Raw genomic sequence first — 13986 nt, 5'->3', positions numbered from 1 at the left:
TCCCACGTTTGTCTCCGATTCACAGGAAAATGACGTCCGGACCACTCGGCGGACCGATTCAGACGTTGGATGACACAACACGTCTAGATCGTACGATCTGGATGTATGCGGATGGTTTGAGGGTCCATATTGGAGATGCCTTATGTGATGTGTGTGCATGCTCGCTCTCTTGTGTTGCTATTTCTTGGTCAACTGCTATACATCAGATGAAAATAATGAGCTGGAAAAGCAGGGGCATCTCTGTTTATATTTAAGTGTTTTTCAACAGTCCACTTCATTTTGAAATTAGAGTCGCTTGCAGGAAAAGTAGTAAAGTCAAAATGAACATCTTTAAAAAAAAATTGTTTTGTAAAGCAGTGATAATCCTCACTTCATTCTTTAATACTCCCTCCGTCCCAAAATAAGTGACTCGGCTTTGTACTAGTTTTAATACAAAGTTAGTATAAAGTCGAGTTATTTATTTTAGGATGGAGAGAGTAGTAGCCTTGTTGTCCTCTGTCGACTCCTAGCTGCCTACCAGAAACAAACAAAAGAATTGAATTGGAGACATCAAGTAGACAATCCAGTTTCACAAGTTGGCGTGGCTGGTTCATCTGCTCTGCATTTCCCTTGTACAGTATTGTCATTTGCTCTCGAGGTGCTATCTGTTAACTGGGCTGAGACGAGCTAACTAAACCAAATCCTCTATAAAACAGGTCGTGCTTTCCAGTTTGAGCAAGCTGTAAAACTCTGACGAAACAGCAACTGAGAAACATTCAGAACACGCATGGGTCCCAGGTGGCAGAGAGACGACGTGTTGTTTTCCATGCTCTGCTCTTATCAACACCTAGCACTGGTAGAAAAAGAGGCTTCCGGCCAGCCCCATTAGTCGCGAAACTGTAGGAACCGCGACTAATGAAGTCTTTAGTCGCGGTTCGGCAGATGAACCGCGACCAAATGCCTGGGCCCAGGGCGCTCGCGGGCTTTAGTCGCGGTTGGCCAGGCCAACCGGGACTAAAGGTGCCCAAAGGCCTTTAGTCGCGGTTGGCCAGGCCAACCGCGACTAAAGCTCCTCCCTTTTAGTCCCGGTTTGTGGCACGAACCGGAACTAATGGGGTTGAGACCTTTAGTCCCGGTTCGTGCCACGAACCGGTACTAAAGGTCCCATTTTCAAACTCTACCCCCCCCCCGGATCGCCTTTTCAGTTTTAAAAAAAATAAAAGAAAATAATGGAAATGTCAAAAAAATAAAAGAAAATAAGTTTCTCATGTGATATGTGGTCTAGTTGTTGGGAAAATTTGCAAATGTGAATTTTGACTTTATTTGCAAAATCTCTCTGAAATTTGTAAAAATGGGCATAACTTTTGCATACTAACTCGGATGAAAAAGTTTTTTATATGAAAAATCATCTACTCGAAAAGTTACATCCAAATTTAACGGGGGAACCCCGTTAAACATTTTCAAAATCCTCAAAAACCTAATAGAAAAAAAGTTACGGGGCTTGTAAGATCTAGAGTGGAAAAAATTGAAAAATATTCAAACAGTGGGCAAACTATGGTCAAACAATGGTCAAACTAATTATTCTAGAATATTAGTGTTACTAAATAATTATTTTAATTATTTCAATTTTGGTCAAATCTGGTCAAACTGTGGTCAACTGTGGTCAAACTGTGGTCAAACAATGGTCAAACTAATTATTCAAGAAATATTAGTGTTACTAAATAATTATTGTTTTTTAAAACAATAGTTTCAAACTCAAACAGTGAAATGTGTCACTTCATGCTCAAGCAAAATTCCTGAAGGTTAATAGGATTGACATCTTATTATTGTCAGGAAAACAACAAGTGCAGACTTGGAGCGTGGGAGAATAGAACCCGGAAGTTAAGCGTGCTTGGGCTGGAGTAGTGAGAGGGATGGGTGACCGGTTGGGAAGTTAGATGATTTGGAATGATGAGGGGTGATAAAAGAATAAATTGAGAAGTGATGAGGGGTGGTGATTAGAGACTAGAGGTTAAAATAATTCAGAAATTTGAAGAAAAAAAAATTCAATTTTTTTTTCAAAAACCTGTGGCGGCCTTTAGTCGCGGTTAGACACAAGAACCGCGACTAAAGGTCGTCCGCCCCGACGGCCACCTGGCGCCCACGTGGACGGGCCTTTAGTCGCGGTTCTTAAGCAACCGCGACTAAAGGGGGGGGGGGCCTTTAGTCGCGCCCGTTCGGTCGCGGTTGCGCAACCGCGACTAATGGCAATTGCGAACCGCGACCAAAGGCCCTTTTTCCACCAGTGTAGTATGGTGCCCCTTCGCCTCTATGATGCTACTGTTCTCTTTTATTCCTACCAATGAAAAGATACGCAATTATTTGCGCATTCATCAGAAAGGTAACATTTTATGAACTCGTGACAAATTTCAATGAACTCGTCAAAAATAGATAGAGACACTTCTCTAGTTTCTCAGCTATAGAATGATGCCCTTTTTTTATCTCTCGAAAATGAGCAAGACCCTGACCTCTGCATCGATCAATGCACACAACCATCGTTGTTATAGACACATCGAAACCTAACACATCACCGCCGTAAGAAAGAAAGAAACAAAAAAGAAAGAGAAAACTAGAACAAACAACATTGGCCGAATCAAAGGCCTGGATCACTACAGAGCATCCGCAGTTTTTACAAGGCGGCTAAGTCGTCGTCATAGCTGCCGCTGGCGACGGAGATTATCTGCACCTCGTCGTCATCGTCGATGACGTCGACGAACACGGCATCCTCCTCTTGGTGGCTCGGCACCTCCGCCGCCGGCGGGAAGAGGACGACGTCCGGGCCGGCGGCCGGCCCGGTGTTGCCGCTGGCGTTGAGCTGGTCCTCGAACATCTTCTGCAGCCTCTTGCCCTGCTCCTCGATCCTCACCTGCAGCTTCCGCTGTATCTGCCGACGCAACACCCAAAGGAGCAACCAAGTTAGACAAATCACATATACTTTTTCACTGACAAACATACGTACAACAGGGCGTAGCTAGACTAGAGCCTAATTTTCTCTTTGGTATATGTATGTATATGGCAACTTGGCAAGCACCTCGAGCTGCTCGTGGAGGCGGCGCTGCACGTCGAGCTGGACGCGGAGTGCTTCCGTGATGTGCATCCCACTGCACAAAGAATCGGCATCGCCATCGGCAGTAGTTAGTGGTAATATATGTAGTACTAGTGTGTGTATGTTATGCATGACACATCAGGAGCAAACACATGGGTTCCGCTAAGACGGAGGGGGAAAAGCTAGCGATTAGTAGAAAGAAAGATACGTTTTCGGGTCCAGTTCATGCTGGGTGTCGCTTCCGGCGGCCCTCTTCTCGTGCTGCCTCCCTGCGATTGGACAAGGGACAGGATGGATGAGTCACCAGTGAGCGCAGGTGTCACTGCCCGGTAGGATGCATGCATGCTTGGAGGACGAACGGCGACGTGATGGGTAGATCAAGTATGGTGGTAGTACCTTCGGATGACGACGACGATGAAGATGGTGCCGGCATGTACTTGGCCATACGGTATTTCTGTGAGAATGAAATTGATTATGTTGGATCGAAATTAATCAGACTCAACAGGAGTAGTAACAACAAGATATGATGTTGGGAATTACTATTACTCCATGGACACAAGCCAGTCGATGTACCTGGAGGTGGCTCTTGATGTGGTAGATGGTGAGGCCGTCCGAGTTCATCAGCTTCAGGATCCCCTTCGGGGTCGCCCCTGCAAGTTTATCAAGTGTTGGTTAGACGCCGTGAGAAATTAATGGCCGGCTCCACGCGTCGGCACGATGGACGGCAACGGCAAGTAGGAGGAGTGGTTTTTTCTTTTTTGGGATCGAGAATAGTAAAGTACGCACTGTCCGCGCCGCCGAGCTTGCTCACGCAGTCCACGAACCGCTCGTGCAGCTCCGGCGTCCACCGGATCCGAGTCTTGCTCGGCGGCGGCGGCGCCGGAGGCGCTGACACGCTGCCGGTGCCGGTGGGGGTCGCCGGCGCGCCGACGCTGCTCCTGGCGGACAGGTGGCTCTCCATCTGGCTCAGCAAGCTGCTGCTGCTCGGCGCCTCCATCGACGGGACCTTCAGAGATTTCGGATGGAACGTCAATCACCATCAAGAGAGCTTGTAGGGACCGAAGGATCTACCCATCCATGGCTGCCTGCGTGTACTCTAGCTCACTTACATGGGGTGAGAACGAGTGCGGTTTGATGGCGGGGGCGTTGCCGAACAGGCCATGGTGCGCGCTTTCTTGCTGCTGCGGTTGCGGTGCCAGCAGTGGCAGCTCCAGCTCTACCGGGTCCCGCCGCTGCTGCGGCCTCACGTAGTACGTCCTCACGGACGGCGACTGGTCCGCGCGGAGCATCACCGGGTCGAGCTCGTGCGACATGTACATGTCGCCGCTCTCCGGCCGCGTCCTGGCCGCCACCGCGGGCATCATCGTCGCCGCCGGCGGGAGCATCCCGAGTGGAGCGCCGTCGAACTGCCCGATGCCGAGCAGATGCTCGGCCGCGTAGAACGCCGCCGTGCTTGAGCCGACGCAGCGCTGCGCGAACGCCGACCTCTGCGGCGCCGCGTAGTACTCCTCGCGCGCCCAGCCGGCGCCTGCCCCGCCGTGGTGCTGCTGCTGCTGCTGAAACCCGGCGCTCATGAACAGTTCCTGGTGCGACGTCGGGAGTCCGGTGGAGGATGCGGAAAGCTGCCTCGCCTCGGAGCTCGGGTTGCACAGCGGCATCATCCCGTCGCAGTAGCGGTCGTGCAGCCTAATCTTCTTGGCCTGGTTCTTCGAAGTTGGAGTGTTAACTGAACAAACAATCAAAGACAGAAAACAGCACCATTAATCCATGGCTTAATTTCACCGCGCGCGAGCTTAACAGCTCAGGAATTCACAGATAACACGCATGCATCATGATGCATCGAACATTATGCGATATCGACCTGAAAACATCAAGACCTGCTTCGCGAGGACGAGAATTGGAGGGGGGGAAGAAAGATTAGCGGGGCCGCGGGCGCTTAAATATGGCGCGCTAGCTGCCCGCAAGTGCAAGCTAGGTTCGACCGGAATCGATGCACAGCACAGCACCAACCGGTCTAGATTCCCCGGAGGCGTGGCACGCAACACGACGGGAATAATTCGCCGACGGGCACACCCAAAATCTTCGGAGTCGCCAACGTTCCAGCCGTTCGTTGCCGCCGCTGCCGACGATCCAGCCGGAGAAAGGAAGCAAGCAAAGCACGGCAATGCAAGTTGGAACAAGGGAATAGTTTCCTTACCCGTACGCATATGATCACCAGCAGCTAGGAGCGGCTAATTGCGACCTGAGCAAATATTCACACCGCCACGAGCCATGGAAACTTCCTGCTGCTGGCCAAAAACTATCTATCTATCCCTCTCTCTATATATGAAAATATATGTCCAAGTTCACGGTGTATCCGGAGGAAGGATTGGAATCTGGAGGAGAATTGGGAAGCAGGAGTGGGTGCGGAGGTGGCTCCTTTTTCTCATCCCAAATGGAATATGATCGGCTAGCTGCGCTGGGTGGGGGGTTCCTAATGGGGGCAACCCTGACAGGAATATAAAGATGCAAAGAGGGAGAGATATATATCGCGTTCTGGCATGCCAGACAAGGGAGTAGGGGACAATTGGCCACTTTGGAGGTTTCGCCCTCCCCACATTCCGTCTCCTTTTGCATTGCTAGCTTTGGCCCTCCCCTCACGGTCACCACACATCAGCCTCTATCTCATCCATCCACCTCCAAATTTCCCTATGTTGAACCCTTCTTGGTGCTGCTTTTGTCTTTTGAAATCCCAACAAGGGACGAATGGACAGCAAGACCAGGAAACCTTTTCTTGGATGTGATGTGCACCCGTACGTGTACGCATCTGAATCATACATGTAAATTACGAGAGCCGCGGCGACGAAAGGGACGGAATTAGGCAGAATTATTCCGCACCGAAAATAACACGGTGAATTACGCAGCGCGAAAAATGCGCGATAGCCAAAAGCTAAATGTGTTTTGTTCTTACTGATACGGTGAGATCGATCGGCTCATGCTTTCGATCGTCTCCTTTATTACAGTCACCGTCGAAGAAGACGCCTTTTTTGTTTCTCATTTGGTTTACTGTAGTATGCAGCCTTTAGGAAACATACTATAGCTAGTTGCACACCACATACTTAAGTGATGCTTGATTCTAGTTGGTCCAAAATATCTTTGTCGTAGAAGAGTGTAACATCTTGCTGGCATAGTTGTACAAGCATAGTGCATATCTAGAAGTTTGGCATAGTAGAGTGCAGTTTGGCTCCTAGGCTCCACGGGGTCCAATATTAAAATAACATAAATCAATATGTTTTAAAAAGTAAAAAATATATATATGATATTTTCCCCTTTCAACACATACATATAGACGTTTACGCCTCTGTAAAGTTTTATTAAAAATATACATTAGTTTATAACCTGCACAAAAAACAATTTTATGGATCCACAACACTCCCTCCGTCCCATAATATAAGAGTGTTTTTGACACTTATGTAAGTGTCAAAAATGCTCTTATATTATGGGACGGAGACAGTAGTAAATAGTAAATCTGTTTGTGGTCCACATAATTATTTTTTTGCATAGCCTACAACTTAAAATATATACTCATTCAAAACTGTATGTGCATTATTCATGTTTGTATATGCATCTATTTTTCAGTTTTTTAAGGCTCCAAAATGAACATACGTGGAGTTCTATGTGTTGTCACGAAGTAACATGGACATATATATGGAGTTTTCATGCTTAAAATAAACACATACCAACTGTGCACTTTCCAAACCAAACAAAAGCAATCTCCAAAACATATCTTGGGCCATAGTGTGTTAGTCAAGGAGATTGATATGAGAGGAATCCAGTTCAAGGAGGTGAAATTCAGTCATGAGTGGAGGAATTTGAAAGGTGAAGCTCATAGCTCAACCGGTAAGATGGAGCTGCAAAGTCTAGCATGGTTACCACATACTTAAGTGATGCTTCATTTTAATTGGTGCAAGTATATTTGTAATAGTAGAGTGCAGCCCTTGCTAGCATAATTGTACATACTTAGTGTATATCTAAAAGTTGTCATAGTAGAGTACAACTTGGGGCTCCACAATATTTTTAAAACTAAAACGAAATGCATTTTGAAAAGTATTTTTTTGAAGTTTTCAACTCATACATATACATAAGACATGTTATATATCTCTATAAAGTTTTATTTCAAATGCATTAATTTTCCTTTTCAAAAAACAAACTAAACTGTAAGCTATGCCAAAAGACAAATATATGAATCCTATCATAGGAAAAATAGTAAATAAATTTTGTGTCCACATATTTGTCTCTCTTTTTTTGCTTAATCCCCAACTTCAAAATATATACTCGTGGAACGTATATGCACATTCGTTACATATGGATATACATATTTTTTAGGCTATTTAAAGTTAAAAACTCCCGGACTCCATGGAGCCCGCGGTTGCTTTATATTTTTCACAGAAACAGGGTTTATAATCAAGACTGATTAACTGTGCACTTAACTTCATGGTTGATTATTAAACTTCTTTCTTTGTTTGCTAAGAAACTTAGAAGCTCTAGAGAAATGTGTATTCGTATGGATGTAGTTCATGGTATTTAATGGCAACACATAAAAATCCGTCTATGGTTTACACAAAAAAGGCAGTAGATGAAAAATAGCACCACACCAACATACACTTATCTTTTGTTGTTTTATAAAAGACACAAATGGTTAATGAATATATATTTTTGCATGTTATGTCATAGAATTACCTGCATCCATGATTGTTCTCAATTATTTTCTCCTTCCAAAAAATAGAGTGCTTGGACCCAATATAAGATGATGATGCAGTGTTGATAATTCTCACTAACATGATCATTCTTTATATTAAATAGATGAGTACTTCCTCTACAACGGAACAAGCATGTAGTCCTGCTCACACAGGAACAAAGGTGACAAGGGTTCCTCCTTAGTCCTCTGTCGTCGGTTCCCCTCGCCTCCAGGTGCCTTCCGGCACCGGGCGGGTGGGGGGGGGGTGCAAGTTGGATTGTCTTTGTAGTCCTTGGTCTCCCTAGCATTTAGCTAGGGTTAGGTCTAAATGCCTGGTTGTCAGTGGTGAGGTGATGGCGCCATGGGTGATGAGGGTGTGTGGATCTTCAATCAGGGATAGATCTTGGGCCTCTTCTCTATCTTCTTTTTTGTCTAGGTGATTGGCGACGCCCTACAGTGGGGATGACGTCATTGCATTTTTCTTCTTCTGTTCCTTCTCTGTCTAATGAAGTTCAGCCAAATGGGCTCCGCCGAGGAACTTGCGAGGTTTATGACCCCCTCCTGTCTGGCAGGAGTTGGGATGACCTTCTGGTTCTCCTCAATGCCAATTTCTACGGGACGACAATCTGTTCAGATAATGATTGCCATCGTTTTTTGGTCTACATCGACGACTTCCTGGCCGATACTTCTTCAAGATTGCTCTGTTGAGAAGGAGGCCCAGAGGTGACAACGAGTTTTGCTCATGGTGCACCGCCAATGGATGCAGAATCGGGAACAGTGCTGATTTCTTCATGCTTATTAATTCTTGTGATGAAGTTGCTGTAAAGGTTGATTTTATCTAATACTCCCTCTGTCCCATAATATAAGAACGTTTTTGACACTAGTATAGTGTTAAAAACGTTCTTCTATTATGGGACGGAGGGAGTATATGATATTCGACCTTTCCGCAAAAAGAAATGATTATCCACTTTATTGCACGCAAACAAAAAGCTATCCTTGGAGGCAATATTCTCAACCTTGTTTTAAATGAAAGAGATCTCTACGCTCACAAAGAAAATGATATCTCTAAACTACATTGTGAAGACAAACTTTTTTGGCACAACAAAATTAAGAAAAAACAAAAAAATTAATTTGACCCAGACAAAGTAATCATGATAAAGACAAAGTACCATTGAGGAATCCACTGGGGCTGGCCACTCAGCCGTTCAAAAAGGATTGCAGGTGTTTGCTGAGCACCGGCCAGCCGCCAGCTTTCCATCCTTGGAATCTTCCTGACGAGACATCAGAATGAGAAACCAAGGTCTAAGTTGTTTGTCCCGGTCACACCCAACAACACACAGCTTGCCAGAGTGTGAGGCACTGAAACTACCAAACGAAGCTCAAACTAATGCCACCAATATTGGATGGAAAATACGCTAAAATTAAACGCCATCCCCGATTTTCTTGGATGAGCGCGCGCACACACACATGTCAAGGCCGCTGCATTTGTCAAAGTATGAACGCGCTCATACTATCTTCGGTCGCGTGTGCCAAATGGTTGAAGGTCCCCACAGGCCAAAAATGGTAAAAAATGAGAAGATTCGGGAGGCCCGATCGACGATCGATCGATCGGCGACAATGTTTATGCGAGTTCAGATGTGGACCTGCGGGTGTCCAACGTGGAATGGATTAGAGAAAGGGAGAATCTCATCCGGATATGTATGTATATGTATATAGCGTTTCCCGGTTGGTGCCTGCGGGTGCGCAAGAGGTAGAAGAAGAGATGCGGCAGCTCCTGAAGGCCTGAAGAGCCATGGCGCGCGGCCCTGATCGCGGCTCATTGGCTCCCCGAAACCCTGCTCTCTTTATTGCTTCTTTGGATCTGCCGTCGTTGCCTCGATCCATCCACATTAAGCAAGAGGGTGGTATACTAGTGGTAGTGCGGTTCACAGCTTACAGGTGTCGGATGGGTTGTCAAGTGTCAACCCTGGGTTAGCTCTGCATGATTATCTGCTTGCCGAATTTGGCAGGGGCCATGTTTCCCAAATGCTTCTCGGGGGCATGGCATCTCGACCGTCGCCGTCAGCTAGTTGGCCTTGGTTGATTGGTTCTGGCTTTATAAATTGGCGAGGGGTTTGTATGTGTGCGCGCGCGCTTCTCGTCATCGCCGGCATCAACCGGCCATACAGTACACGACGTCATGATGACTACTGGTCCATGGGTCGACGGAGCTGCACCCGCTGACAACACCTCTCGGCCCAGCGGAAACCCGCACGGGTTTTCCATTTTGCGAGCTCCCCCAAAATAACCGAGTTTTGGAGAGTAGATGAATGTTCTGACAAAAATACAGTAATTAGAGCAGCTCCAACGCTATCCCCTAAAACAGACACACTATCGGTCTATGGACATGTTATAGGAGTCGGCCATTCCACCATATCACTTGAACACGCATCAAATCTGGACAGCCGAGGTGGGCCGACCTAGAGAACAAAACACATACGCCGTGACGAAGCTCCACCCGTCGGCAACACCTCCCGGCCCAGCGCAAACCCGCATGGGTTTTCCATTTTGCGAGCGAGCTCCCCCGTCCCACGGTGCTCCCGCAAGCGCCCGGGGGGGAGGGGGGACCCTAGCCCGCCGCCTCCCCTCTCCTCCTCCCTCTGACCTCCTCCCTCGCCGCCGCCTAGCAGTGCTGCTGGGCAAAGCCTGGCCGGTAAGGGCGGCGGCAGGGCCTTCTTCTCCCCTCCGCACGAGATCCACGTCTCGCATAGGTCGGCTGCTCGTCTGGGGGCGCTGGCTTACGGTGGTGGCCAGCGGAATGGTGGCAAGGGCGCCTGGTGGCGTCGCGGCGGCGACTGGGCGGGCATCTGCGGCGCAGCGGCTGTAGCAAAGGTCATACCGGGCGGTGGCGGGCCGGCGCGCCTCCGGCCAAATCCTCCCGGATTTGGTCCCTGGTGGTGGCGGGCGTCGCCGAGTGGCGGCGGAGGCCCATCCTGGGCTCAGCGTGGTGGGCCTTGCAGTGGCGTGGCTAGTCTGGTCTTCTCGCGGCGACGATGGGACATGCTCTGACGGCGGCTCATCTACCATAGGCTTTCGTGAGCTCCCTTCCTCTTCTACGGATTCAACTACAGGCTCGTCAGGCTGGGGTGGCTCCACGATGTGGTGTGGGTGCGCGCGAGGTCTGCCGGAGGTGGCAGGGGACTTCGGGTAGGGGCAGGGTGCCCCCTCCGTTGCATCTGGAGGCTGCATCGGGTGGCTGCTGGAGTTCCCTTGGCCCAGTTCTGGCCGTTGAGGCCACCAACCCTGCCAAGGTGTCGGCTTTGGGGGTGGAAGGGAGGTCTTCTGCCCCTTTCCGGTCGGCCACGTTGGTTTTGTGTATCCATGGATGAGGGTTGGGCTAAGATGCCGTGGCGGCCGCCCGGTTGGTGGAAGCCAGGGTGTTCATAGGCGGAGCACGCGGCTCGGACGTTGTCCGATCACCATGGTCGTGTGGGTGGCATGTTGACTGGGGTGTGTCGTGTTGGGGAACGCAGTAATTTCAAAAATTTCCTATGCACACGCAAGATCATGGTGATGCATAGCAACGAGAGGGGAGAGTGTAGTCCATGTACCCTCATAGACCGTAAGCGGAAGCGTTATGACAACGCGGTTGATGTAGTCGTACGTCTTCATGATCCGACCGATCCTAGTACCGAAAGTACGGCACCCCCGCGATCTGCACACGTTCGGCTCGGTGATGTCCCACGAACTCTTGATCCAGTTGAGTGTCGTGGGAGAGCTTCATCAGCACGACGGCGTGATGACGGTGATGATGAAGTTACCGGCGCAGGGCTTCGCCTAATCACTACAATGAAATAACCAAGGTGTGTAACTGTGGAGGAGGGCACCGCACATGGCTAAAAGATCAACTTGTGTGTCTTTGGGGTGCCCCCTGCCCACGTATATAAAGGAGGGAGGAAGAGGAGGCCGGCCCTAGAGGGGGCGCGCCAAAAGGGGGGAGTCCTACTTGGACTCCCCCCCTTTCCTATTCCAACTAGGAGAAGGAAGGGAAGGAGGAAGATGGGAGAAGGAAGGAGGGGGGCGCCGCTCCCTCCTAGTCCAATTCGGACCAGCCCATGGGGGGGGACGACCCCTTGAGGTCCTTCTCTCCTTTCCCGTATGGCCCATTAAGGCCCACTACTTCCACCCGGCGAATTCCTATAACTCTCTGGTACTCCGAAAAATACCCGAATCAGTCGGAACCTTTTTGATGTCCGAATATAGCCTTCCAATATATCGATCTTTACCTCTCAACCATTTCGAGACTTCTTGTCATGTTCGTGATCTCATCCGGGACTCTGAACATCCTTCGGTCATCAAATCACATGAACTCATAATACAAATCGTCATCGAACGTTAAGTGTGCGGACCCTACGGGTTCGAGAACTATGTAGACATGACCGAGACACATCTCTGATCAATAACCAATAGCGGAACCTGTATGCTCATATTGGCTCCTACATATTCTACAAAGATCTTTATCAGCCAAACCGCATAACAACATACGTTGTTCCCTTTGTCATTGTTATGTTACTTGCCTGAGATTCGATCGTCCGTATCATCATACCTAGTTCAATCTCGTTACCGGCAAGTCTCTTTAATCGTTCCGTAATACATCATCCCGTAACTAACTCATTAGTCACATTGCTTGCAAGGCTTATAGTGATGTGCACTACCGAGAGGGCCCAGAGATACCTCTCCGACAATCGGAGTGACAAATCCTAATCTCGATCTATGCCAACTCAAAAAACACCATTGGAGACACCTGCAGAGCCCTTTATAATCACCTAGTTACGTTGTGACGTTTGATAGCACACTAAGTGTTCCTCCGGTATTCGAGAGTTGCATAATCTCATAGTCTGAGGAGCATGTATAAGTCATGAAGAAAGCAGTAGCAATGAAACTGTAACGATCATAATGCTAAGCTAACGAATGGGTCTTGTCCATCACATCTCTCTCCTAATGATGTGATCCCGTTTATCAAATGACAGCTCTATGGTTAGGAAACATAACCATCTTGGATAAACGAGCTAGTCAAGTAGAGGCATACTAGGGACACTCTATTTTTGTCTATGTATTCACACATGTACTAAGTTTCCGGTTAATACAATTCTAGCATGAATAATAAACATTTATCATGATATAAGGAAATAAATAATAACTTTATTATTGCCTCTATGGCATATTTCCTTCAGTATCCCACTTGCACTAGAGTCAATAATCTAGTTCACATCGCCATGTGATTTAACACCAATAGTGCACATCGTCATGTGATTTAACACTCTATAGTTCACATCGCCATGTGACCAATACCCAAAGGGTTTACTAGAGTCAATAATGTAGTTCACATCACCATGTTATTAATACCCAAAGAGTAGTAAGGTGTGATCATGTTTTGCTTGTGAGAGAGGTTTAGTCAATGGGTCTGTCACATTCAGATCCGTATGTATTTTTGCAAATTTCTATGTCTACAATGCTCTGCACGGAGCTACTCTAGCTAAATGCTCCCACTTTCAATATGTATCCAGATCGAGACTCAGAGTCATCCAGATCGGTGTCAAAGCTTGCATTGACGTAACTCTTTACGATGAACTCTTTATCACCTCCATAACCGAGAAATATTTCCTTAGTCCTCTAAGGATAATTTTGACCAATGTCCAGTGATCTACTCCTAGATCACTATTGTATTCCCTTGCCAAACTCAGGGCAGGGTATACAATAGGTCTGGTACATAGTATGACATACTTTATAGAACCTATGGCTGAGGCATAGGGAATGACTTTCATTCTCTCTCTATCTTCTGTCGTGGTCGGGCTTTGAGTCTTACTCAATTTCACACCTTGCAACACAGGCAAGAACTCCTTCTTTGACTGTTCCATTTTTAACTACTTCAAAAACTTGTCAAGGTATGTACTCACTAAAAAACTTATCAAGCATCTTGATCTATCTCTATAGATCTTGATGCTCAATATGTAAGCAGCTTCACAGAGGTCTTTCTTTGAAAAACTCCTTTCAAACACTCCTTTATGTTTTCCAGAAAATTCTATATCATTTTCGATCAACAATATGTCATACACATATACTTATCAGAAAAGTTGTAGCGCTCCCACTCACTTTCTTGTAAATACAACCTTCACCGCAAGTGTGTAAAAAACTATATGCTTTGATCAACTCATCAAAGCGTATA

The 13986-nt window shown here is 47.4% G+C and overlaps 1 protein-coding gene across 2 annotated transcripts; it reads right to left on the bottom strand.

The window, feature by feature from the left end:
- Positions 1-2436: 2436 nt before the first annotated feature.
- On the bottom strand, positions 2437-5576 carry LOC119365879 (probable transcription factor RL9). Of its 2 annotated transcripts, none has more exons than XM_037631527.1 (8): positions 5262-5576; positions 4174-4790; positions 3851-4070; positions 3638-3714; positions 3461-3518; positions 3273-3333; positions 3050-3119; positions 2437-2902 (listed from the first exon to the last, which is right to left on the bottom strand). In XM_037631527.1, exons 1-8 carry the CDS (start codon positions 5269-5271, stop codon positions 2648-2650), a joined length of 1368 nt encoding a protein of 455 aa, XP_037487424.1. In that variant the 5' UTR covers positions 5272-5576; the 3' UTR covers positions 2437-2647. The 2 variants fall into 2 exon arrangements, with proteins under 2 accessions (XP_037487424.1, XP_037487425.1); XM_037631528.1 differs by lacking the exon at positions 5262-5576 and adding an exon at positions 4926-5207.
- Between the last annotated feature and the right edge of the window lie 8410 nt (positions 5577-13986).

This window comes from Triticum dicoccoides, chromosome 2B, assembly GCF_002162155.2.
Source record: "Triticum dicoccoides isolate Atlit2015 ecotype Zavitan chromosome 2B, WEW_v2.0, whole genome shotgun sequence".
NCBI classification, from domain to species: domain Eukaryota; kingdom Viridiplantae; phylum Streptophyta; class Magnoliopsida; order Poales; family Poaceae; genus Triticum; species Triticum dicoccoides.
This window is presented reverse-complemented; position numbering and strand designations above follow the sequence as displayed.